This window comes from Anopheles nili, chromosome 3 (assembly GCF_943737925.1).
Source record: "Anopheles nili chromosome 3, idAnoNiliSN_F5_01, whole genome shotgun sequence".
Lineage (NCBI taxonomy): Eukaryota > Metazoa > Arthropoda > Insecta > Diptera > Culicidae > Anopheles > Anopheles nili.
The window spans coordinates 53,275,658-53,300,772 of record NC_071292.1 but is presented as its reverse complement, the minus strand read 5'-3'; the positions used below and the strand labels follow the sequence as shown (position 1 = coordinate 53,300,772).

At 52.0% G+C, this 25,115-nt stretch overlaps 5 protein-coding genes across 5 annotated transcripts; 3 read left to right on the top strand and 2 right to left on the bottom strand.

Annotated features, from left to right (window-relative positions):
• Positions 1-247: 247 nt before the first annotated feature.
• On the top strand, positions 248-12,405 carry LOC128722858 (neurotrophin 1). The gene is made up of 5 exons (XM_053816541.1): positions 248-772; positions 7,543-8,429; positions 10,482-10,622; positions 10,758-10,913; positions 10,986-12,405. The coding sequence occupies exons 1-5, from the start codon at positions 248-250 to the stop codon at positions 12,133-12,135; spliced, it is 2,859 nt and encodes a 952-aa protein (XP_053672516.1). The 3' UTR covers positions 12,136-12,405.
• On the top strand, positions 1,251-2,121 carry LOC128722860 (chymotrypsin-C-like). Its single transcript, XM_053816543.1, has 2 exons — positions 1,251-1,616; positions 1,678-2,121. Exons 1-2 carry the CDS (start codon positions 1,251-1,253, stop codon positions 2,119-2,121), a joined length of 810 nt encoding a protein of 269 aa, XP_053672518.1.
• Positions 5,249-6,166, bottom strand: LOC128722859 (trypsin 3A1-like). Its single transcript, XM_053816542.1, has 2 exons — positions 6,127-6,166; positions 5,249-6,057 (listed from the first exon to the last, which is right to left on the bottom strand). Exons 1-2 carry the CDS (start codon positions 6,164-6,166, stop codon positions 5,249-5,251), a joined length of 849 nt encoding a protein of 282 aa, XP_053672517.1.
• A 2,581-nt stretch (positions 12,406-14,986) lies between the features above and the next one.
• Positions 14,987-15,853, bottom strand: LOC128724607 (uncharacterized). Its single transcript, XM_053818330.1, has 2 exons — positions 15,689-15,853; positions 14,987-15,616 (listed from the first exon to the last, which is right to left on the bottom strand). Exons 1-2 carry the CDS (start codon positions 15,851-15,853, stop codon positions 14,987-14,989), a joined length of 795 nt encoding a protein of 264 aa, XP_053674305.1.
• Positions 15,854-19,093: 3,240 nt separating this feature from the next.
• On the top strand, positions 19,094-21,820 carry LOC128726862 (uncharacterized). The gene has a single exon (XM_053820703.1). It carries the CDS (start codon positions 19,094-19,096, stop codon positions 21,818-21,820), a length of 2,727 nt encoding a protein of 908 aa, XP_053676678.1.
• The last annotated feature ends 3,295 nt before the right edge of the window (positions 21,821-25,115 follow it).

Here is a 25,115-nt window from a genome sequence, read left to right as displayed (position 1 = left end):
TTTTTCACTCGGAAGCATTTATCAACCGTCCGTTTTCATTGTATAGCGTTTTCATGGTGCGTACTTTCCGGTCATAGTCAACAGGACATAGTTTGAAGTCCCATGCTGTAACATAGTGCATCAATGCTAGAGCCCCAAAGTAACTAGAAAAAAAACACTCAAACAAACACCTTCTGCTAAATAGTATCCACCTGAGCACAGGCGCCGTGACAGTGAACTCCGTCCCAGTTGCATAGCAGCTGCAATCATGCAATCCCGCGTCAAGCTGACGCTAGTCGTCGTCCTTTGGGCGAGTGTCCTTCTCCACTCTGGTGCACTCGCCGCAACAGACTCCGGTCTGCCCGACTTCGAGCTGGACGACGGTAAGGACGATGGTGGAGACGATGACTACTACTACGTGAGCGATGGTTCCGATCAGCAAATGCAACCGTCGCACAAAATCATCAGCTACGCTAAACCACCACCTGTCGAGGCAAGCCAGCCTGAGCGCCCGGACGAAACCGAACCGTTCCTGATGGAGGACGACGACACCAGCTTCGAGCTGATGGACGACGTTGACTTTGTCGAACACAGCTCGATGGACTTCGTCCGCAAAGCAGAACGCATGAAGCGCATCATGCTGAAGGCGTTCGCAAACCGCGAATTCCAGCGCAAGTTCGGTGAGGTGCTGCCGCTGCTGAAGGTGATGTCGAAGACGCAAAAGTCCACCCTGGCGGCGCTGATAACGGCGCAGGTTAACTCACGCGACGGCCACACGCTATCGCTCGAGCAGGTTAGTAATGGGGCTTAAGGGGTGGGATTCGTTTATCTTCGATTTTACGCTTGCGTCTAGTGGCAAGAATTTTCCTGCCTGAACAATCGCTGGCCATGGGAAAATGGGACGGAATGAAACAGTTGTCTATAGGGGGAAATCAGTTCGGCGCGTCGCGATGAAACACGGACATGATGATGATGCGTAATTATTGACGGAAGCAAGTCACCCTTAAGGCAGGGAAATTGGGACGCAAAACTTTGAGTCATTTTTAGCACCTAAAGCTTGCCGTTTGTATCGCGTTACACATGCACCAAACCAGCGATAAAAAGTTTATCTACTGATACGCAATGGCTTAACGGCTTAATCCACCCAAAAAGGCCAGCTCGCGCTGGGTGCGCACAAATCGCGATCGATTCTTTTACTGAAGCCACAGCATTCCACGTCACCACAGTCGGCCAGTGGCCATCGAACGAAGCGCTACACGTGCTGCGACAAAATGGTGCAATTATCCCTAGTAATAGTCCTGCTGGTGGGGGCCGTTGTCGGGAGCCGAGCTCAAAACACGGTCCTACGCGACACATTACGAGGCGAGTTCCCATCGGTGGTGAACGTTAAAACCCCTAGAGTCGATCAAGAGTGCCTCGGTGTGGTGATCAACGCGAACCATGTCCTGACGGCAGCTTTCTGCGTGATAAACGACGCAGGGACACACATCTTCGCCACTCGGTTGGTGCGTGTCCTGGCGGGTGACATTGTGCTAGCTCCTGCTACCATCACGCGACAGGTGCGCGATGTTTCGCACATTTTCGTGCACGAAAACTATCGGCCACATCTGTTCGAGAACAATCTCGCCGTCATTCGTGTAAGTATCGCGGTGGCGTAAGCTCGAAAACACTACGCTGAAGGTGCCGGTTTCCTTGCAGCTTCACGCACCCTTCCATCTGCCGAGCAACGCCATTGAGCCGGTGTACATTCGCAATCGCATCGTCGCCGACAACAGCGAGTGTGACATTGTCAGATGGCTCCGGCCAGTTGCTGGACAACCGCCTCCAGCTACACCGGAAATTCCGCGCCAGCAGGCACTTAACGCATACGTTCTCAATCGGGACGCGTGTGGTACCACGCGACGCGTGCAGGAGAGCATGATTTGTATGCGACCGAGCACCGCCAACTATCCCACTATTCAGGGTGATTTGATGTTCTGCGACCGGGAGCTGGTGGGCGTCATGTCGTTCTATTTCACGGACCCACAGCAGCAGACGCAACCTAACTTGGTCTTTACGCAGGTGCGCTTCCACACCCACTGGATACATAATCAGCTGAATCGAACGCAACCGATGCCACCGGGCTGGAATCCGCTGGAGTGAAGTGGTGAAGTGATAGTAGACGAACGAATAAAGCGAACTAGAGCTGGTATTTCTCGTGATACGAGTCGTGTTTTTATCGCTCACCGTACTCAGAATCCGTTAAATTTGTCTTACTAAAGACAGCAACTTCTTGGTCGTTGTGTTTGTTATACCGTGTTTTTGAATAAGCTACTCGTCAACCTCAATCGATTTAAGGACTGCTAATTTATTATCCTTATGTCATAATAAAGGACGCCTATTAATAGATGCTCTGCTGCAGGACATGGACATCGTTGAGGTTGGCAAGGACGAATAAAAGTAAACGTACTGAATAAGAGCAGAGCAGCAGTAAGGGGATTGCATCTATTATCGTGACCTCAAAGCCTCAATAGTCTCTTCAAACGTACGAATGAGACGGCTTCATCTCCAAGTAATCGACGCATTTCGACGACATGACCGAGGCTCGCTCACCTCCCTCGAACGAATCAAGCACGCAATCAAGGACGAAACAATCAAGATACCACTACGGAGCTCGAGGCAAATCGCTTTATTAGCACCCTGGTAAAATACACACACAAAAAAAAGCCGGCTCCTTTACTGTGGCTGCGGTGGCGTCCAGCCCGGTGGCGGATTGTCCGTGCGCGTGAACTGCGTCGCGATCCACTGATCGTACTGCCGCACATCGATGTACACGCCCGGTCGATTAGCAACACCACAATTCAGCCCAAACGCGAGCACACCCGCCAAACGCCCGTTGCAGTACAGCCCACCGCCCATATTTCCACGGCAAACCGCGTTCGTATTCTGCACCAGCGTTCCAGCACACATCATCGTCTGCTGCACGCGGTTGTTGTGCACGTTAGCCGCATTGCAGGAAGCCGTCGTCAGCAGGGGCACCGTAATAACGAACTGATCCGGACGGACAGCAGCTATGTCCGTGTCCTGAGCGGCACCCCATCCTGCGAACTGGCACGGCGTGTTGTCGGGCAGCAGGCGATCGTTCATCAACGCCGGTTCGATCGTGTTGTGGAACTCCGGAAACGCTTCGTTCACGCGCAACACCGCCAGGTTGTTGTTGTCCGTCAACCGGTTGAAGTTCGGGTGCACATAGCTGCGGGCAACAGCGCGAACCTCGCGCCTGATCGTCACCTGTACGATGTTGATGTCTCCGGCGATGATGCGCAACCAGAACGGGTTGATCAGCACGCCCGTTGTCGGGTGCACGACGCAGCTGGCAGCCGTAAGGACGTGCATGTGGTTCAACACCGTGGCCATGCAGTTTTGGGGCAGATACGGCGTCTCGAGGATGACCGCCGATGGGAACTGGCCCGGTAGAGCAGCCGTACCACCGTTGATACGAGGTCCGGCATTCTCAGGCAACGAAGAACCAAGGGCTACTTGGGCCAGGGCCAAAAGGGCCCACAAAAGGAACACTGTCTTCTGCATCGCGCGCACTTGCTGTAGTCCGAATCTTGCCAAAGCTGGACCGTGACTGACGGCTCGTTGGCGGTTCGAGTTTGCTTAAGCAGGTGCAAGGGAATTTGAGGTAGTTATCTTATCAGCATGGGTTGGGGTGTCAGCTCAGTCGGGGTGATGAAGCCCATCCACCTGCTGGCCACCGGACTCCTCCGATGATAGCCCTTGAGATAGCCGACCTCGATCGAGTTGGGTTTCAGTGTTTTGCCAGTGTCCGCCTGCAGCACATCGCACCATGAAAGGATCGAACGTAGTGTTTGTTGCGTTGACTTTCGGTAGGCTTTTTGAGGAAGCATCCGTGACGAGTGAACGCTCTCAAAACTTGTCTCTCAAACGTGTCTTTCAGCCCTCGCCTGTACCGTACCGGCGTACGGAAGTACTTATGCTGCTGCCGAAGAGGAAGAGGGCTATGATCCTTTTCTGCCGTTCATAGCCGGTGGCACGAACGCCGTCAACGGCCAGTTTCCATCGATCGTGGCCGTTGCACTGCCAGCTCCACCGAACAACGCGTTCTGTGGCGGTGTTATCCTGAACGAGAACCACGTCCTGACTGCGGCCCGGTGTGTCCTGACGCCACAGCACACGCTGCTGTTCGCGAATCAGATCACGATCATCTCGGGCATGCTGCAGCTCAACTTCGGTGCACCGCGGATTGGCATTAGCGCGGTTTACGTACACCCGCAGTACAACCCGTTCACGTTCGAGAACAACGTGGCGGTGTTGCGTACGAACGCGAACTTCTTCGTGCCGATCGTACCGGTGCCGAATCTGAACTTTGCCACTTTCTACGAGGAGGTGCCATTCGACGGCCAGGCTTGCCAGGCGGTTGGATGGAACAACGCCACTGCAACACCGGTGCAGCAGTTCATCAACACGCCCGTGCTGAACCGCGACACGTGTAACGGGTTGGCGGTGCATCTGGGAAATATCCGCGAGTCGGTGATGTGTGCGGGTGTGACGACGGCTGGACCGGGCGTTTGTGCTAGTAACATTGGTACGGGCATGTTCTGCGATGGCCGTTTGGCTGGCATCCTGTCGACGGGACTTGGCTGTGGACAGGCGAATCAACCGGGCGTGTACACACAAATTCGGTTCCATCTGCCGTGGATTCGGGAGCAATTTTCGCGCCAGGATATCCCGGTTGGTGGCACTTCGCCGATTCCTGTGATGTGAACGAACTTACACAGAGGCGCATGAATAAAGCATACATACATTTTTTAGAACGAATGTCTTGAGAAGAATCGATTTTGTGTGTTGGATTTCATTTATTCATTTCGTTTCGTTCGAATGGAATAAATATTTCAGAGAACATGTCGAAATAAGTATCTTCTCTTATTATGCCAGATAGTCCTATTTAAAGCACACATTTTCTCAATATTCCATCTTTTTTGTTCTTATTTTTGAACAAATGTGAAGAAAAGTTAAAAGGACATACAAAATGGTTGCGTTTCGTCTTTTTCGATCATTCGAAAAGGACTTCAAATGACCAGCTATAAAGCGCCAACCTTTCAGAGGACTTTCTTTATCGAGAATATTGTCTTTTTAAGCCAGCCCATCCTGTTTCAATTGTCATTTCTCGCAATCGACTAATGAAAAAACGCACGCACGCAAAACGTCCCTCTTGAATGCTTTTATTCGTGATCTTTCTCAGTCTGTCCGACTAACAGCTCCGTTACAAAACGGCCGGTGTCCAACCCGGTTGCAGACTCTGCGTCTGGTTGAACTGCTGCTCGATCCATCTATTATAGAAGCGCACCTGCGTGAACACCGGTGGGTTGTTGGCCAACCCACAGTTGATGCCAAACGACAGCAACCCGACAAGTGCTCGCTCGCAGTACAACCCGGTGCCGGCATTTCCAAAGCACGGTGCAGCGTTGTTCGATGCAGCCGTGTTACCCGCGCACAAGTGACTCTCAAGGACGCGTCCGGCGTGCATCGTGCCCTGATTGCACGTATTCCGATCGTTCACCGTCATCGGCAAGAAGCGCTGCAACACATTCACCGGTGCAGTCACCGCATTCGTTGAGGCACCCCAGCCTGCGAACTGACAGGCGGCACCATTCGGGACAATCCGGCGCGTCCTGTTGGCTACGTTGATCGTGTTCGAAGGCAGATCAAACGGACGGTCTACTCGCAGTACAGCAACGTCGTGCTCGAGCGTGCGGATGTTAAACTGCGGATGCACAAAGATGTGCGAAACACGGCGTGTTTGCCTGCGAGCTCCTACCGGTGCAAGCGCAATATCACCAGCTCGAACGGTGATCCAGTACGGATCGATCAGTCGCTGATTCGCGTTGAACACGCACTGGGCTGCCGTAAGGACATGCTGCCGGTCAACAACCGAGCCGCCGCAGTGCAGATTGTACGTGGTGTTGATCGACACCGCCGACGGGAACTGGCCCCATGGTGCGTTCGTTCCACCGATCAATCGAGGTGATCTCTCTTCATCAACTGCGGTTTCCGCTCGAACGCGAGGAATGGCTGAAAGGAAGTAAGATCAAACCTGCATGATCGCACGATCGCTTGGTGGGTTTGTAAAGGCTAACTCACCAACAGCCAAGCAACAAACGACAAACACTACCCACTGCATTGCTACCGAACGCTGGATCGATACTAAGCGCGCGTTTTCGAGCCCAATTTTTGGAGCCCTTTACATTTGGGCGCTTATCTCCCGCAATCAGCAGCCTCGGGAGTGATAGGGCGCGCTCGATTCTCCTCCCACCCGTGTTCGATCTAAAGACGGAAGTGGATTTACTTATCAGCCGCAACGGTGTGTACTGCAGCAGCCCAGCAATGATGGTGCCTAAAATGCGGTTACGAAATGGCATCCGTGGTATGGGGAAAACTGCACTGATTTCACACTGACGCTGCACAGCTTCGATTTCGTTGAACCGTGATTAGATACCGACCGTGATTAGCGGTAGCGGTCGTAATTGGTGGTGAGCAATGATACGGATAAGGGACATGCGCGCTAGCGCGTGCTGTCCGGCTCGAGGGCATTGTTTCATTTTCAGGACAATAAATCAACGAAAGCTGGCGGCATGAATCAACCCCTCGGGCACCTGATCGATTCCCGGTCATCCGTCATTCGTGGCTTGATTTAATAACTGGTGAATGGAGAAACATGAAACATCATGAAATTCACCGCGAGCTAATCGTAACTTTGCAAACATCTGCTATCTGCCCTTTTGTTATCTGGCGGAAAGCTTGAACCAATCGATCCCGGTGAGCTTATTTGGCTTGCAACACGCTTGGATTACGGTTTCCGCTCACCCAAACAGGCGACTAAATATTGACATCATCGCACTATGTTTAGAATTAAACACAAAACAGGCCCAACCCAGCCGACAGAAAGCACGCTCGATTAGGAATTAGGCATTCATCGCCCATCCTCGATGGGGATGGTAAAAAAAACCGGCTCCAACTCATTTGCAATTCGTACGATCGCGCTTCATTAACGTTCGGCGCACAATTTCGATCCATGGTGGGGTTTTTGCAACAACAAAAAAACCGATATCTCATCGGAATGGGCAATTTGTAGCATCTTGCACCGGGTGCTATTACCGGGGCTCCGAACTGGGCGGAAGTTGCGAATCAGCAAACGGCCAAGGCAATCAATGAAACACCGCCGGTTCCAACGGTACCCATGGCACGGGGTACCACTGAGCCAGTTTCCGATGCGGTTAGAACCGGATTTGGGGAGTGGAGCGAATTTTTGGGGTGGTCCGCTTAATTCGAGCGCGATCTTGAGCTTCTTGCGTTGGGAATGGTCTTACCCACTGGCCTAGAGCTGAGATTCCGTTGGCCAAGCGGCAATTGCGAGCGTTTTCACCCACATTCTCCAGATCAGAACAGTGTGTTTCCAGAGTGTGTGGAGGGGGGGGGGGGGAGTAAAGAAAAATTGGGTCGAGTCCATCATGAAACGCCCGTACTGATGCGTGTTTTTGCGCTTATTTTTTGTTGCAGGTCAAATCAATGTTCGGTAACCGGCCTGAGCTGATTCTGCCACTCGTCTACGACATCGCGAACATGATCCGCACCGTTGCTAAAAAGGAGAGTCTCTTGTTCGATCAGCAAGATCATCGGTTGGACAAGGACGACCAGGCGCTCCCGGACGACGAAGGTGTCCTGTCGAACCACTTGCTTCGGCGAAGCTTCAACGTACGCTCGGAACGGGTTCCACAAGGATTCCGTGCCAAAGAGGGGGTCCCAACACCGGTCGTGTCACATCTCAACGACGGCCGGTTAATGGTTGAAGAACAGGACGAAGCCCAAGTACGACCCATTGCGACCTCTGAAGGCGAACAACCCGCGGGTCGTTCGGCACGCAGCGAACCAGCACCGTTTTTCGAGAAACTCGTCCAATCGCTGCCACGGTTTAACATCCAACGAACGCAGGACAAACAGGACGATCGTATGTCGTACCACGAGCGGAAGCTTAACATGACCGCGTTCAACTCGACCGGCACTCAGAAAGACCAGCTAGCGATGGCTTCAGACGGGCCCATCCCAGTTACGCTGCCAAAGGTCGCACCCAAACAAGCCGTTGCCCTTCAACCGTTGAATGTCAGCACTGCGAAGCCTTCCGAGGATGCCAACGCTGTCGTGGAACACCGAATGACCCTGGAGGAGATTGAAGATCTCGCGTTTGCAGGCCTCAACGGCACCGAAGCCGACGGTTCGATCGGACCGTTTTCTGGCACGTCCGGTAACGGATCGACCGCAGGTGGCCCAGTGGCCGAACGACTCATCGGTGGCCGGCAGCGACCTCAGAGTATCCACGCGCTGCTACCCAGTGAAAACTGCGAGCACTTCTCGGGTGGTGTCTGTATCCGGGTCGCCAACTATCCCACGTAAGTGCACCAACACCAAAGCACCGGCGAGAGTGCGTGGCCATTAGCCCGCCTAAGCTCCCGCTCGCGATCACACGCTCCCACTAGAAACTCGATCACGGTGAAGAAGGTTGTAAAACAATCCTGTAATAGGTGAAAGTCTTAATAACCGCTGGTGCACCGACGGGTCCATTTCGCGCCGATCCATGTTCTGAGCTTGCACGCGTGCGAACACGCACGCATATCAACGGTTTGATCGACCGGAAACGATCAGTTCGATCTGACGAACATCGGGACTCGCAGCCATCGGTGCGTAACCGAACCGAGCCCTAGATTGAGCCTTTCGGTAGCGCGATTGTTCGCCCGGTGGGGTTTGACGCGAACACCGAAACCGAGCGGCACCTTTGGCAAACACAAAAAAAAACGCCATCTTGGTAGGGTAATTTGCGATTCAACAACCATCGTGGACGCGTGTGTGCTGATGACATGTCATTCCCTCGAGGGAGGCCGAGCTTTGCTTTCCAACTTTCTCCATCTCCCTGGGGCACTTCCCGGGTCGGTTGTTGGCGGTTTTCCGAGATTAGCGGTGATTAGCTGGACCGATGTCCGGCTTCCGTTTCGGGAAATCGCACTACGAAGATTGATTAGCTGGCCCTCCGATGGGGTAGTGCGTCGATCCGTGAGAATCTAGCAGATCAATCAACGCGATTGCTGTCAGCCAAGCGCATGCGCCTGCACCGCAGTTTCTATTGCGTAAGACGGACGCAAATTAGCCGGGAAAGGCTCACAAAACCGCCCGGGGGTGGAATTTTACATGATTTCATCCCTTCAAACGTCAGCCGGACCGACAATCGTTCCGGAGTTCCAGCACGAATTCCCCATCACTCACATGAATCATCTCGAAGCATCGCGAACCGGGTTGCATGCCCGAGCGGTGTATTATTTTATCGCGATTTTATCGCACGCATTAGCGGCCAACTTTGATACCAGTCGATCGGCTTTATTTATCCGCGTCGATGGGGGGAATTTGTTTTGTTGCGGTTTCCAAGAAACTCAAACCCGTCCCCCGTTACGGGCACTCTAGCGAGGCTCATTTGAAGCCACCCTGCCTTTGTGACAGCTGCCTTGAGCGGCATCAAAATTGCGCCGTTTAATACGCACCATATCGCGCATCGAATCGAATCGAACACTTCCGATACTTTCACGCCGCGGCTCGTGCAGACGCGCACATAACAGTCTGGACGATCGAGCACGCGCATAACAATGGCGGATCAATCGTGGCCGGGCGCGCTGTTTCGCGCTTAACATGCGGAATTGTGGCGCTGTATCAGAAGGAAAATTACCCGCGTGAGTTCACATTCGGAACCCGGTCGGCAACGGGTGTTGCATTTATTTAACACCAGCTCCCGAACGGGCCGAAAGGGTGTTGATTCGTTCCAGTATTGTTTTACACGCGTGCCAGCTTCAGGCGGAGGAGGGTGTGATTTAAAATTTAAAGCAAATATAGAAAAAACGCATGAGGGGGTGAGTTTCCAACACCCGCCCCGTACAGATGCAGGGGAGTTACAAAATAACTTACCGTGTGTGCACTTCACGCACGAGCTCGCCAATCGGCGCGAATTGAGATGCTTTTATGTTTGTTTTACGCGCATCGCGACGATTGGGCGCAATTTTACATTTTCCACCTGCAAGCGGCTAATAAAACAACTCTCGCTTTTTTTTTGCCTTCTCAAGCTCGGGGGTGGGTGTGAAATGGCCATTTTCTTCGGTTCATTAAACGGCTCCGCAATTGAAACCGAAAGTATAAACACAAACCGTCGACTCCTTTGCTCGATCTAGTCGCCTTTGATTTTTCACACCTCGTGTATGTGTGTGTGTGTGTGTGTGGTTTCCGAGCGCGCATTCCCCTGCCTCGTGGTCGTGAAAATCAGGTCCCTCGAGATCCAATTGCACCTGGCAATGAAGGAGCCAACTACGCCAACGACTTTCACCTACGGTCATTTGTTTTTCGTTTTCCTCCACGCCGAAATTTGACGCTTCCCATTTTCGCTCTTGCTTCTTCATTCTGCGCAGCTCCGAGATCATGTACAGCATTACGCGCCACCGGCACGCCATCGGAGCCCTACTGGCCGAGTACATCGACAAGGCAAACGCCCAGGACCGCACCGTCTACGAACCGGACGAGATCGCGCAGGGCATCAACACGAAGCTCAGGTGAGAAAGGTGCCAACAACTTTCCGATCCGTTGCGTTTCCGGTCGAAATGAGGCCAGCTGGGGGTTTGCCTGCAAGAGCTGTCGATTTCAATTTCATTTCTCTCGTTGACATGCAAAAAAAAAACGCCGCACAGAAAGCGCGAAGATGACCCGTCCAAGTCCGGTGGCAGCATGTGCCCGAGCATCATCCGTTATGCTCGACCGCAGAAGGCACGCTCAGCAACCGGCGAGTGGAAATACATCGTCAACACGGGCGAACACACGCAAACTTTGCGGCTCGAGAAGTGCAGGTACGTTAGCGTGTGTCCAAGAAAAGTTTGGAGGTTGATTTTACTCACCCAATTTTCATTGGTTTTTCACAGCACCCCACAGGACTCGTGCACCTATCTAACGGACAACTTCCGGTCGCGATGCGTGCAGATTTATAATTACCACCGGCTGCTGAGTTGGGATGCATCACGTGGCCTACACGTGGATATCTTCAAAGTCCCGACGTGCTGCTCCTGTCACATCGATGGCTACCGGGAGACGTTCCCACCACTCACCAGCTACAACGACTTCAAGTCAAAGATCCACGAGGACCCGAACGAGTCCGCCTCGACGTTGGTGCGCAACACGCATCACTATTCTACGCTCCAATTCGATCAGGTCGATGAGGACGAACCAGATGATAACATCGCGTACCAATTCTCGAACGGCTTTCAGCGCGTAAAACCTCCAAAATTCGATGGCTCGTTGCATTTGCCCGCAGTGCCACCACCACCTCCAGCACAAGCCCCGGGAAAAACCCGCTTCGGTCCCGCTCCCAAACATCCGGCAGGACCTAAACCAAAACATCCGCATTTCATCGCACCACCAACACTCGACACGTACCTGAGCCCACCGCCGAATGATCTCGCGTATGGCATCCCGTTCAAGCGAGGCCCACATTACTCCACTGAGAACGCCCTAAAGCGAGCCGGCAATGTTGGAGCACCCAACCGACGGCCCATGCGCAAAACGGTCAATCTGCACGGTGACCAAAGCCTCGCTGAAACTGATGCCCGGCTCAACCAAGTGGCGGTATTGCCACCGATCAAGCACACCGATCAGCACCATCAACTGCCGCACCAAACGCAGGCACAAAATATCATCGAAAAACATCGCCGACGGCAGCAGACGACGGTGCAGCCACCGCTCACGACGCTACAGCAGCAACAGCAAACTCCCGGCATATTTCGGGTGCCTCAACACACCACCTCGGTGATGACCTCGATCAACCCGACGGTCCCACTATCGACCGTACCGCAGCCTCCAAGCACGGCTGGCACAAGCACAACCACGGTCACGTCGACGAATGGGCACCAGCGCATCAACTACAATTACCACCCGATCATCGACTTCTTCGAGGAGGTCGAGGAGGAGGAAACACCAGACGCCACACAGGAACAGATCGACCGGATCGGACTGAACAGCCACACGTCGCTTAACAGCTGGAAACCGGTGATCACCGGTAGGCCACGGTTTCACTGATGCCCCCAGAAAAGGGGAAGAACTTGCCCCACCAGGGAATCGAACGAACGGGGAAATACTCACTCGATTTCATCTCCGCCCTAGACAGCTAACTAATTTATAACTACACCTTACCGGCTAAGCATAGACGTAAGCAGCTAACGATTAAGCGAACCACCGCGAGCGAGGCCAAGGGCAGGACGTTACGGCGCATTTGCAAGGGAATTGAACCGCCCTCATGTGAATGTGTGCATCTTCACCACACCTGCATCCTGGCGGCGGCGGTGTCAAACGTGCGATATGAATATTTGACCAAATTGGCTAAATAAATGTATCACCGTGATTAATAAAAAAAGGGCGGATTTGTTTGGTTTGCGAGTGAAAGAAATTTAACGGAACATTTCAAACGAGTAGAATGCACCAGCTCGCGTGCAAGAGGTAGTATGCAAGAAAAGCCACCCTCAAGTGCAGGGTGCTGTGCATGTGCGTCTATGTCGACTTTTTTACTATGATTTTCCACATGGCTCATGGCTGTACATAGCCGATTGTGTTTACACTACATCATTTAAGCACCAACGTAAAATACCATTTTATTGGTAAACAATTTAAAACTAAAATATAAATATGTTTTATTAAATATTCTCAGCTAAAGATATATTTTCGACGTGCTATCATAAAACGTCCGTTGTGCATATCAACGTTCAAATTTCTTGCATTGGCGTTCGATGTTTCAGGGCTGCTTCAACCCTTGAATCATAGCTATCGCATTTTCCCTATTTCCCTTTTCGATGTTTTGTTGCAGTTGCATCAAAGCATCGCAATGCAATTCAGTTGCAACGCAGTTTAAATCAAAATAGCAATACAATACCACAATCCTCACTCAAATAAAATCAACAGCACAAAGACAATTATACAGAAATAAGTTCACTTTTGAAACAAAAAACCTTCACCTTGCACTAAACTGTACCGGAACAGACACTGGCCTGCGGCACATCGAAAAGACAATCGCGGTGCCGTACGTAGAAAAACGGATTGATCGGTCAGTACGGCACCCAACAGGCCCCGTCCGTGACCAATCGAATGCCGAGTGACGCACGGGTGACTCTCCCCGATGCCCCAAATCCAATGCCACTGTAACGCACCCCGATCCGATGCCCTTCGAGGCGGGCGTGCGACTAGGAATTCATTCATCTACGCGCCCGGGCCAGGCGCGTGTGCGATTAGTGTCATCCATGGGCAAGGTCACAGCCCTGACACAAGATAGTTTGCCAAACGCGCCTGTACCACGTACCTCCCCAACATGGCCTGGAACGCAGCGGTTAGTGGACGTGCGCGCGGAAGGTTTCCCGCTTCACCCACCATTGAAGTCTTTCGTTATCGCTTCCCTTTAGTGAAATCGATCTGCCGATCGGCGCTGCTTAAACTCGTGCTGATAGTGCAGCGTGTGGTGTCGTGAGGGAAATAAATTAACCATTCGTCGGTCAAACCCGAAAGGAGGTGATCGGCATTCATCGGCACCATCCGGGCAGTGGTTAAAACGTGGCAAATGGGTCTTAGTTTTCCCACCGTCGGCGTGTGCTAATGATAGCTCACCGCTTTCCCGGTGGAGATTTATCGGCAGGGTTCAATGTCGAAAAGTGTGCCAATAAATCATGAAATTGCTCTCATGCAACCCGTACTATAATTGACCAACTGCAATTCCTACCGCACCCTCGAGACAGCTCCGTCAACCGAGAAGCTGGAACCGACGGCGCTTAACCCAGATTGGATGTTGTGTCTCCAGTTTCCACAAGGCTTATCAAACCCACCGGGAATTTCCACACAATTTCGCCACGCAGAAAATGGCCCACAGAACGCAAGTGCACGGTGTGTGAGGGTTCAATCATGCGAATCGCGCACACACAAAAAAAAACACCAAACTCAAAAAGGGTATTACGTAACGCATCCAATGTGCCTGTAATCAACCGTCACCAGCGTTCCGGACCCCGAGTTGCATTTGTTTACAGAATGCGGCGGTGTAACAAGCAATCGGGAACGTGCACATTATCTAACGAACGAGCGTTTTGTCAAATCATTTCTCGGATTGCGTTGCGTGATCGAAGGAAATTTTCCCCGATGTAATATCGTAATGTAATTTTGGTGAAAATCGACCAACCCGGCGGCTCCGAAACCCTCGAGGAACCGCACATTATTTTGTCATTTGTGGGGATCTCGTCGATTTACGCCAATCCCGGGCCGGTGCAGTGTGATAACAGCTAAACGATAGCTTCTTCCGCCGTCCGGAAGCACGAGCTCAGTCATCCGCAAAACTGCTTTCGTTACGGCCTTTTTGGAAGCTAAACGCGCATCCGAAAGCGCTTCCAGCCACCGGAGAAGGTTAAGCGTGCGATTGCTTGTTTTAGCACGTTTCTTTTCCCCCGGGTGGGTGCCGTATTTTTCACTTTCTTCTCTTTCTTTAGCACCTCCGCACGCCCGTGCCATGACAATTGACTGATTACACCCAATTGTTTGGTGATCAACTGTTTGATGAACTTTCCTCGCGACCAGGCTCGCCGTGCGATGGCGTGTTTTGCGGGTTTTACTATTTTCCTATTTTTAGAGCGTGCTTTGTTTCCGCCGGGCGCGTCTTCCTTGCCGCTGGGAAATTGTGCCGTCGTTAATCGATATCAACCGCGATCTCCTTCCGGTTGTCGCGCTGCTTTCGACCCTCGGGCCTTTGACAGCGGCGAAATGATATTGGGTAACGCAACGGGCGATTTTTACAACCACCGGTTGGCGTGTAACGGTTGCCTTTATGTAAGTGATCGGATAGAGTTATTAAAATACGCAGCCACCGCCGTTGTGACGAAGAGCCATGCCATGAACATCTCCACTAGTAGTTTATTTGCTCGAACGTATCGAAAAACAGCGGGTCCTTGCAGCGGCCGAATTTTGAACCGTAGAAATCGATCAAATCGAGCTTATCCATTGCGCCCGAAGCAACGCGCCCAAGCAGCTTCCCATCGGCAATCGACTCGATGGTTCGCAGCGTCACCAGGTAGTACTCGCGCCCATCCTGCATCTGCTTCACGAAAGAGCCCCTCCTTACGTTTTGCAGCGTTTCGTGACCATCAAGCGGTTCCTCGTCAAAATGGGCACTTCCAGCTCGCACCACCAGCATGGTGCCAGCGTAGATTCGGAACAATTTTCCCCGCCCAAGCGTTATCTCATCCGGTGACACCTCAGGGCACAGGTCAATTACGAGCCGGCATAGACGACGATCCGTTCGTTCCCAAAAATCGATCAACACACGCTGCTGTCCATCCGGTATCCGGTTGGCCGGAGGCAACCACCAGGGTAGTTTTTTTTCGCGCGGCAAATTGCTGTCCACCGTTGCCTTGCGCCGGAGCAACCGATTAAGGAGGGCCCGATTTTGAAGCTCGATCGCACGTGCCTTGCGTGTGCGTGCATCTAAGTTCAGGCTCTGGTGCACGCGGTAGCTGTAGTTGATGTGCAGGAACCCCTAAAACAAGACAAATGCTAATGTTTTCCCATGCGATCGAAAGAATTTTCCGACACTATCCCTTCAACAAACCTTGGTACGGTAGATTTGATTGATTCGCTTCAGCAGCTCCTTGTTTTCCCGCACAATCACTCGGTGGCGTTCGATGTCACGCACAAGGTAACGCGTTTTTAGCACATCCTCCACGTACATATGGGGGGCACGGGCGTCGATTCGGGGGCCCACCTTCGAAGCCATCCTGCCAGGTGTAATTTGGAATACCGTTCACATGCACTCGTCTGTCAACTGAAGTTGTTAACGTGGCTGGCACGCTCCCAGCCTACTGCGCGAAAGAAGAAAGGCTTACTTTTCGTTTTGCTACGCCTTTTCCGAAAGAGGCGAAATTTGCAAGTGCAAAAAAATGGCGCTAATCGGTCGGGGGGGGGGGGGCTTCCAGCAGTGGAACCCGTCAAAAAACAAAGTCCCTCATCATTCAAATCGATCCGACCGCGATGCCCACCCGTTTATTACCGCATTTGAAAGCGTGTGAAATGGCGCATAATCGGGCAAAAGTCCGCCGCTAACAGGCTCGTTTTTTTTTCACCCCCATTTTCAGGCGGGGGGGTTGCCCAAATAATAATGGGAGAGCTCGCGCACAATCCGCAAAATGCACCGCGAACGCGGCGGCCCCAAGCGCAGGGCATTAAATCCGTTCGGCAGCATAACTTTTCATCACGCTCTGGCCGCGCTTCTCTTGCACCGGTTCCAATTTCCGATCCGTTGGAAGTGTGAACAAATTAAGAGTAAAGCAGCCAAACCGCTGGAGCTGGAGGAAATTCAACGCCCGCGTCGCATCCAACGCGAATCGCCCGCCCGGGGGAAGCCATCGGAAGGATTGTGCGGACGGAATGTTTCTTTTTATTGCCCACTGTTCGGAGCGGGAACGGTGGAAATCGACGGCCGCGAAAGGAAACCCTCGCCCCGAGCCTAATTTAAAAACTAAAACACCTCAACCACTTGAAGAAAGTGAATTACAACGCGAAAAAGAAAACACCCGAATCAACACAACAAAATGCCCCCGAACAAGCTTCCAATTGTTGCGCAATCTGTATGTACTGCCGGACCAGTTCGGATCGGTTTTTTTTATGTTGTTGCTATTCTTTCCCGGGAAATGCAAAGAAAATTCGTCACAAGCCCCAAGCGTCCCAGCTAGTGGAAGTCACTGCGAGTCTCGTGTGAGTTCATTTATCACGCGAATTATTTATGCATCACAAGAATAGGAACTGCATTTTCAGCCCGGGAAAGCATGCGATGCGCTGGGAAAAATGCATACTCGGCTATTTCGGGTGCACATTTGTCCAGTGCTAGTGCGAAAGGAAAGTCACCGTACCACCAGCTGGCAACCGACTACATCCTCCGCCAACCGGCTGGTCCGATCGAACCGATAGCGAGTGTGGGGAAGAAAAAAACACTGCCCAACGGGTCTCTGGCTGACGTTATCATCACCATTTCCCAAGCCACGAAGAGCGGACGGTTTGGAAGGCGCCACAAACGAAGGTGCTGCGTGATGTGAAAATGCATAATGAACCATTATCTGTCGGGCCGCCCGGTCTGATCTTGTTTCCACCGTTTCCGACCGGTCGTGGCGTCGTTTTTCGGTGTCCAGGTTCAGGTCCAGCTGAAGAGATCGGCCTTAGGTGCCGACATCGCGAGTGTGGGAGCTGCCTAGGAACGTGCTGCGTGAGGCTCGAGTGGGAGAAAAGTAATTTCCCTTTCGAGCCGTAAAGAGTGAGCGGAAAATGTGTAATTCTTTGATTGAGTTTTCCGCGCCCTCCCATCGGCACCGCGTGCCTAAATTGCCCCGTTGCCCAGAGTGTTGAGTGGCATCCTCAACCGGAAATCTTCGACTCCATCTTCGGCTCCTCTTTTTCGCTCTCCACTTCGAAAGTGTTCTGCGACCGAGTGCGAAGCAGATCCGTGAGCCGAACACCTTCCTCCCATTGGAGACACCTAGCCACCCTTCGAAGCAGGTTCCTCCCATCGAGAGGAGGCCAGGAAAAAGGAAACCAACCACCCAACGAGCCGTGGAGGTCGTTTTAAGCCGGTATTATAAACACCGGACCCTGTTCGGACGGACCCGTTTCGCGATCGTGCATGATCGATCGCGCAGGCAAATGACCGATGGATGGAGTCATTTCGGACCGGACTGGTGAAATTAGTGCACCACGGCGGTCCACTAAATGACGCGTGGAAGGCTAAAGTGACGGGTTTGCTGAGGTGGCGAGTCACGCCTAGGTTTATGTCACATCACCGCGTTCAGCTTCATCCGCATCCGGATGGAGCTTCCGTTTTAAAATTTGGTAGATGACTTCCGAATGTAGCTGATTGAGGATAATCGTGCTGAATTTACAACAAACCGTGTGCGCTAAATATGTATCCTTTCACTAGCAATCAGCCACTTTATCTGCCTGATTCATAATCAAAAAAAAAAGATCCACCATCAGAGATGCTCGCTGTCGAAAAAGCCTGCAAGGAAAAGGGAATTACTTTTCGTTTGACGTATTGCCTCATTTTCCCGGTCGGTTTTTATTCATGCACATTTCATGTATCAATTTGTAACAAATGCTGCCAACAACATCAAAACTAATTTCACATTGTCTAATCTCCACCCGCGAGCACGCGCTCAGTAATTATTCAATCTATGACGATTGATCAGTGTTTCCCCCCTTTGGGCCATTTCTTTCTTCGCGATCGCGACCGGAGCCTTAAATCTAATCCATTTTCGCAGCCACGCTCGACGGCGGTGGTGTTGCATAAACGCCACAGCCTCCCTCCAACCAGCAACCTCTTTAGTGCGCGATTATGATGGTATGCAAAATAGGTGCCAACAAAACAAAAGACACATCGAAAGACGGCAAACGAAAAGACAACAGACCACGCGGTGCATGAGATCGAAAGTGAGCACCCCCTGCATCCGTCGATCGGATTTGCCGGGATGTGTGTCGGTGACGTTTCTGAGGCAACACTTCCCACAAGTGGAGGGATAACGCAGCAACGCGCCACGCCGTTGGAAAGATCGCGCCGAGAGAAAGATCTCCATCTTCAAGCGATCGTACCCGAAGCGAGCGACGTGTGAGCGTGAACGGGGGCAGAGTGGGTGAGTTTTCCCTCTCCAAACGCCGATCGCGAAAGCGGAAACCGAGGGGACACGAAAAACCACCCCCTCCCAAAAAAAAACGGAGGTGGGAACCGCCAGCAGCCAAGAGAAAATCTATAAAACCCGCCCGGTTTCGGCGAAATGCAGCACACTTTTCCCGAGCGGCCTTCAGCGAAAGTGATCGGACACATCGCGAGCGAAACGAGTGCGTGTGCACGCGTACACAAATCCTTCCCCGGTGGTGTTGTGTAGTGTGTGTGTCTGTGTGAGTGAGTGTAATTCTCCTCTTTTGTGGTGCCACTTGCGCTTAAGGCTTCTCGCAAGGATATTATGATAAAACCATGAGCGCTCAAGCCAGTGTTTGTGAAGCGCCATTACGGCCGCTGACTGTGCTGCTGGTGATGATGGTGTCCTGTGTGTTCGCAGGACGCTCAGTGTTTTTGGGCCGAGATCGCCCACGAACGCTGCAAATGATTGGATCGGCGAACCCGCGCATGTTACACCGCATCAGCGCCGATCTGCACCCGGACACGTCGAAGGTTGTCCACATTCAGGTGCCGTATTACATCGAGCGACCGAAAGTGCGCACCAAGAAGTTCCAACCGTGGATCCCCCGTGGCCAGCGCTTTGTATCACCGGCGGGACATTCGGCACATATCCAGCAGCAGCTTCCAGGGCCAGTGTCCTTCGGGACGCCCTTCAAAGGAAAACCGATCCTTCCGCACGAGTTCCTCACTAACCCAGGTCCTTATGATACACCGTTCGTGCCGATGATGAAACCTAGTCCGATCAATCCGCTGCACGTGGACCAACCGGCACCGGAGATCATGTTCGAGCCGATTAGCATCCTGCCGTTGGAGGCGCCCTCTTTCGATACGGTGCGCAACCACGTGAACTACCTCAAGCAGAAGCAGCAGAAGTTCTTCGAGGGGCAAGGTCGAGAATTCGGGCTCGGTGATGATGGCGAGCTGGGTTATTACGGAGGTCCTGGGATACCGGTGCACAATGGAGACACTGGGCGTGAGCATGGCGAACGGAACACGCTGTCGGAGGACGATTTCGGACAGAACGACCGGAAGTACGATCGGCGTGGAACGGCCGTAACAGGCCCGGTGGAACAATCTGACGGTCGATCAGGTGAAGAGGACTTCTACGACACCGAGGGCAAGCAGTATCAGGACGATGATTTTGAGGATTCGCGTGAGGAAACCGATCGAGCAGCGGCATTCGAACCGAAGAAGGTGTACACGCAGGTGCGTCATCACGAGGTAGTGCGTCATGTACCAAGGTCCGAGGACGAAGAGGAGGCCGAAGATGATCCAAGGGATGGAGATGGGAAAGAGCAGAACGGTGACGATGATGATGAGGATGAGGATGAAGAAGATGATGACGAGCCAGAAGTGAAAGGTCCAATCCGGGAGCGAGTGAGGCTGCATCGCAAGAACATTGTCTACACGGAGAAAGGACACGATGCGCACAAATTTGATCACGGCGCGGAAGAGTCCTTCGGTGAGTTTGAACAGCAGGAGAATGCAAAACCGAAAAGGAACAGGATCAAGCGATCACCGGAAGATCTTCCAGCGAATGATGGTTCCAATCGCACGCTCACTGAACCCGAACTCGTAGACGTGCTGGCAATGGTGATCCTGGGCAACTCATCAGAAGCTCTACCGTTAGCAGAAGCCCTAACCGATCCACGGGAGCTTCACGGCGAAGAGTTACTCCGGTTTCTGGACGAGGCGATTCAGAACACGACCCAATATCTGCCCGAACCCGAACAGCGGCAGGTCATCAGCATCGTTTCGCCTCCGAGTAATGTGGTCAAGTTCCCGTACTATAATCGTCCTGAGACTGAGATCGATATGGATTCCGCGTTGCGGTACGCCGAGAACCTGACCACCTTTAGCACGAGATTGTACGATGGCAAAACGGCCGGAATCCGGTGCAATGAGGTAGATGTGGAGCTGGAGGATGAACCGGAACCGATCCCTGATGGTAACGATGAACCCGATGGAGGTTTCCGGCCAATCCGGCGACTTCGTGGGCTGGGCGATAAAATTGACTGCCTGAAAGTGCAGCACTTCGGAAACGACCCGCTCGATAATCCGCTGTTTCAAGAGGAGTTCGTCGGTGTGGCACCACGAAAGTTGTACCTTGGAAAAGGCACAACACCTACCGGACCAGCTCAAACAGCGCAGCAACCTAACCCGGCCGTGGCCGTTTACAACGACGTGATCCGGCACATTAAGAAGCATCTGGCGAACCAACAGAGGCGTCAGAACTCGAAATCCGACACCGAACAGGACACGGTGATGATCGCGGTTCCGCGTGTCCTTCGACTGGATGACGAGGATGACGACGACCTTGGTGAGGTGTCTGGGGCACACTTGAAACGGGAAGCTCGTTTGGCTTTCCCGCAAGCGAATCCACTCCCACTGTCGAACCACCTCAGTGTTCCTATTTTCGACATCAGCAAGTTCGTCCCTCGATTCATGATGCGCCCAAACGAGGACCTTTTCATCGATGATACACCACCAATACCACTACCAACGCCACTAACGACGGAGTCTCCACCGAAACCTCGATTATTGGCAAACCCCAAGGTACGCCTGCGGACACTAGTTAAGACAGCCGAACAGCTGGCAGAAGGTGCTGTTGCGGTGGAGGAAAGCGTCGAGCAGCGGCTCACCACTACCACTAGCACCAGCACGGCAAGGACACCACCGCTTCGGGACGACATAGCGGACGCGTTCGATGACGTGCTGCCGAAACCAAACCAACCTCCTGCACCGTTGCCGCCGATCAAACCGTACAGCGTGGTCGAGCAGGACTCAAAGGACACTGGACCTGAACCGACTTTCAACAAGTCTGGCCCACCGTATGCGGCTCTCGCTCTGGAGCCACCGGTTGCGCAAAGTATCCTTAAACAGCGGATCGCTCCGATCGAACGCAACCAGCTCGATCCGCAGAAGGGAAAGCGATCGCAACACCAGACCAAGAAACGGCACCACCGGAAATCGAGGCGACCGACCGTCACGCGCAAGAAGGTGCTCGTGTTCTACCACTGACCGCCGGCGATAGTCGTATTATTGTCTAGTTTTATTTATTAATGCCCGGATATTGCGCCCGGAAACATTCAGTTCCTTCGATTGTCGATTTGCCTTCTGCATCCTCTGGCTACTAGATCTCTGATTGAGTTGTTTTTTTTTTTCGTTTGCCTTTCGAAAAAGAAGCCCTAATGGAACTTTCACACAGCCTACTGGGACGGTGATGAGGTCCATTGCGAACCGCAGCAGGAGAGTGACAGTGAATAAGGATCCACGATGCACCAGAACTAAGCATTGAAGAGCCGGTACAAAAAAACCGAGAGCGTTAGGGAAGAGAAGCCACAAGAGTTGGCTGAAGAAAAAAAAACATCCACAGAAATGAAAGGAAACGAGATGGTAGAGAGTTGTAATTTCGATTTAATTGCGCCGGGAGAAACAACGAAACAAAAACCCCCAGCGGCAAAACCCTGAAACGAGATGCAAGCTATTGGGGGGAAAAATAGGAACACACAGCGCCACCTGCGCATCTGTTCGCTAATTAAAGAGAGTCTGAGATTTCACCCACCCCGAATCCGGCTCCTTCAGCACCGGCGCCGTGGGCTATCCTATTAATTGAAAGTGAATACGTACACACACACACACACACACACGACCCGCAGACCACACGAGGGTGGCGTTGCTGTCGTTATGGCGGTACCATCACCCAACACCCCCACCAGGGGGTGGGAGCCCGATTTGGGGGTGGGGTTTTAATGGCTTCCACCTACATTTTCCGAATGCACTTTCCGCCTCTCGATGGCACGTTGTAAACAACCCGAGGGTGGTTTTTGGAGGAACTTCGGCGCAGGAGAAGCCATCATAAGCGTTTGAACGGTGCTGAAGATGCAGATAGATGAGAAAGTTCATCGACTCGCCTGGTACTGCCAGTAGAGGGTCACCATTTTGGCTAGGCTGGAGAGTGAAGGTGACAGAAAGGGAAATACGACAGCCACCGTAGGTGTGGTAAGGCATAGGGTTAGCCGGCGATCGCTGTTATGCAACAATGTATGCAAAATAATCACGCTAATTAGCGGTGGGTGGGATTAATTGACGCCCGTGAAGGAGAAGAACACAATTTCAAACGCTCAGCAGCGCAGGTTGCATTGTAAATGTTTCGTTAATTTTAATAAACACCTACATCTACGTGATGCTTAACTGATGTGTTTTTTGTTTGCGTTTATTGAGCTTCTTAAGGTTGAAAATATTTTTATAAGAACAGCAAATCATATTAGGTGAAAAAAACAATCTTTTGTCGTTTATGCTAAATGGTGAATCCATGTTATCGACGGAAGTTTCGGCATTATTTTCAGCATCAAACTCTTGAAAGAACGAAAAAAATCATTCTGCCAGCTTCATTTACAGCCAGCTCATTGCATTGAACGCCATGCAAACAGAGAGCAAAAAACCTACAAACACTGCATATTGAATACCACCACTAGATCACATTCGTCATTGAAAGCTGCCGGTGGGAATGAGAACATTCTGGACGGTGCCGCTAAGAGGCCCTTTTGCGGTTGCGATGGATAAAGCGAATGCAGCTTGCTGTGGCGCAAACTCGAAGTCCCACCTGTTCCAGAAATGCGAGACCCCTGCAACTACGCGCAAAAATCCCATCCACCAGCTGGTCCGCTAGGGTGTCCCATTTACATCGACACCAACCGACGCCAGCGACCGGGAACTAGCTGCTTCGATTAGCATTTAATTGAAAATACCAATCCGGGAGTTCGAACCCGGGACACATTCCCCGCGTAAAGGTATGGGAGACTCGCACAAAATAGCTCGATCCCACCAGCTGGCAGCTTTGACGCTGATCGGTATGAAAATGGGATCGGGATCACCAGCGAAACCACGGCTTGCCGTTCAAATGCTAATTTTTCCTGCTCATTTTTTCCTGCACCGATCGCTGTGATTATTGATCAATAGGCCATGATCTGCTCGGTGTATGCCATAATGTAGACTTCCCGATCGCGTTGTCATTGGTGGCTGGTTGTTTTGCGTCTATTTCTGCTTTTTTTCTTCTTTTCCTTCCTCAGCAGTGGACTCCTGACCACGTCACGATGCTGATCACGACAGCGAAGGTGATGATGATGATGATGATGGTGATCGCCACTCCGTACCCGGTGTACCTTAATCGATGAATATTGTTTCGAGCCCTATTAATCGGAGCGGAATTGTTGCGTGATTTATTCATAAAAAAAACACACACACACAAAGACACACACGCACCACCCGGCCATTCACACTCGCTACAGCTACACATGCGCCCGCTGTTGCGCAATCCCAATTTCCTATCATTTATTTCCCGCCTATTTCCCAGAGCAGAAAATGCGGCGCGTGTTCGCGCACTCGTGCCTCGATTCGAATCGGTCGCATCGGGCGTGCCGGCTTGGTGGCAGGTGCGCGATCCGACACAACCGGGGAGCCGTCGTAAAACACGCATCTTAAATATAATGCACCCTCCGGGGCTTTCTGGGCGGTTTTATTTCGCCCTTTCTCGCCTTTAAGCGCAGCCCCTTTTGTGGGGGCTTAATCGCCGTTGAGGCTAGTTCCGAGTTAACGGTTCCGTTTAAAAATTCGGAAGAAAATCAGCGATCGCTGTTTGGCAGCCGAAGATTTATGTCATGCTGCTGATCTCGCGTCTGATGATCGCGATCGCGATCGGAACGCCTGCTCGATGCGTGAAATTTTAATGCATCCAATGGGGAGCGTCTCCATTATCGGTGAGTTTGTTTTTCGCGTTTGTTTGTTTTTTTTTTCGCGGGTTACGCGAGCCCGATATCGATCAGTTTTGCTGCCCATTATCGCGGGTGGTGCTTCCGATTTGCGGCACAATTTGAGAGAAAATTAAAAAGCGCACCACCACCACAACAAAACGTATTTAAATGGTCAAAAATTGCAAAAAAAACCACAGGGAGACCACCGAAAGAGACGGCCGTCCATTTCACAGCCTCTAAGGCGGAAATTGAAACGTCCAAGGAGCGTCTTTATTCGAGCAGAAGGCTCTTATCTCGCGACAACGTCGCAATGGAAGTCAATGCAAACAATTCCACTCGTGCGTTATTTCATGCAAACCCTCCCACTCAAGGCTACAGCAAGGGTGCAGTAGGAAAAGACACCGATCGTTGAACAAACAGCTCCTTCCAGGTCACCAGAAATAAAGCCTGACCCCGTCAAACCGACGCGTGTATTTCTAAATTACACTAAATAGTTTCACCTTCACCATGCTCATCGTTGCTGCCATCAGGAAGTGGCATCGGTCAAAAGGGAACGGCCCACG

What these genes read in the sequence shown, in the direction of transcription:
- LOC128722858 (XM_053816541.1), top strand. Translation starts at nt 248, where the DNA reads ATGCAATCCCGCGTCAAGCTGACGCTAGTCGTCGTCCTTTGGGCGAGT. An exon ending in ACACGCTATCGCTCGAGCAG is followed by an intron (nt 773 to 7,542) that starts GTTAGTAATGGG and finishes TTTTTGTTGCAG; the next exon opens with GTCAAATCAATGTTCGGTAA. An exon ending in CGGGTCGCCAACTATCCCAC is followed by an intron (nt 8,430 to 10,481) that starts GTAAGTGCACCA and finishes CATTCTGCGCAG; the next exon opens with CTCCGAGATCATGTACAGCA.
- LOC128722859 (XM_053816542.1), bottom strand. Translation starts at nt 6,166, where the DNA reads ATGCAGTGGGTAGTGTTTGTCGTTTGTTGCTTGGCTGTTG. An exon ending in CGTTTGTTGCTTGGCTGTTG is followed by an intron (nt 6,058 to 6,126) that starts GTGAGTTAGCCT and finishes ACTTCCTTTCAG; the next exon opens with CCATTCCTCGCGTTCGAGCG.
- LOC128726862 (XM_053820703.1), top strand. Translation starts at nt 19,094, where the DNA reads ATGAGCGCTCAAGCCAGTGTTTGTGAAGCGCCATTACGGCCGCTGACT.
- LOC128722860 (XM_053816543.1), top strand. Translation starts at nt 1,251, where the DNA reads ATGGTGCAATTATCCCTAGTAATAGTCCTGCTGGTGGGGGCCGTTGTC. An exon ending in ACAATCTCGCCGTCATTCGT is followed by an intron (nt 1,617 to 1,677) that starts GTAAGTATCGCG and finishes GTTTCCTTGCAG; the next exon opens with CTTCACGCACCCTTCCATCT.
- LOC128724607 (XM_053818330.1), bottom strand. Translation starts at nt 15,853, where the DNA reads ATGGCTTCGAAGGTGGGCCCCCGAATCGACGCCCGTGCCCCCCATATG. An exon ending in ATCAAATCTACCGTACCAAG is followed by an intron (nt 15,617 to 15,688) that starts GTTTGTTGAAGG and finishes GTCTTGTTTTAG; the next exon opens with GGGTTCCTGCACATCAACTA.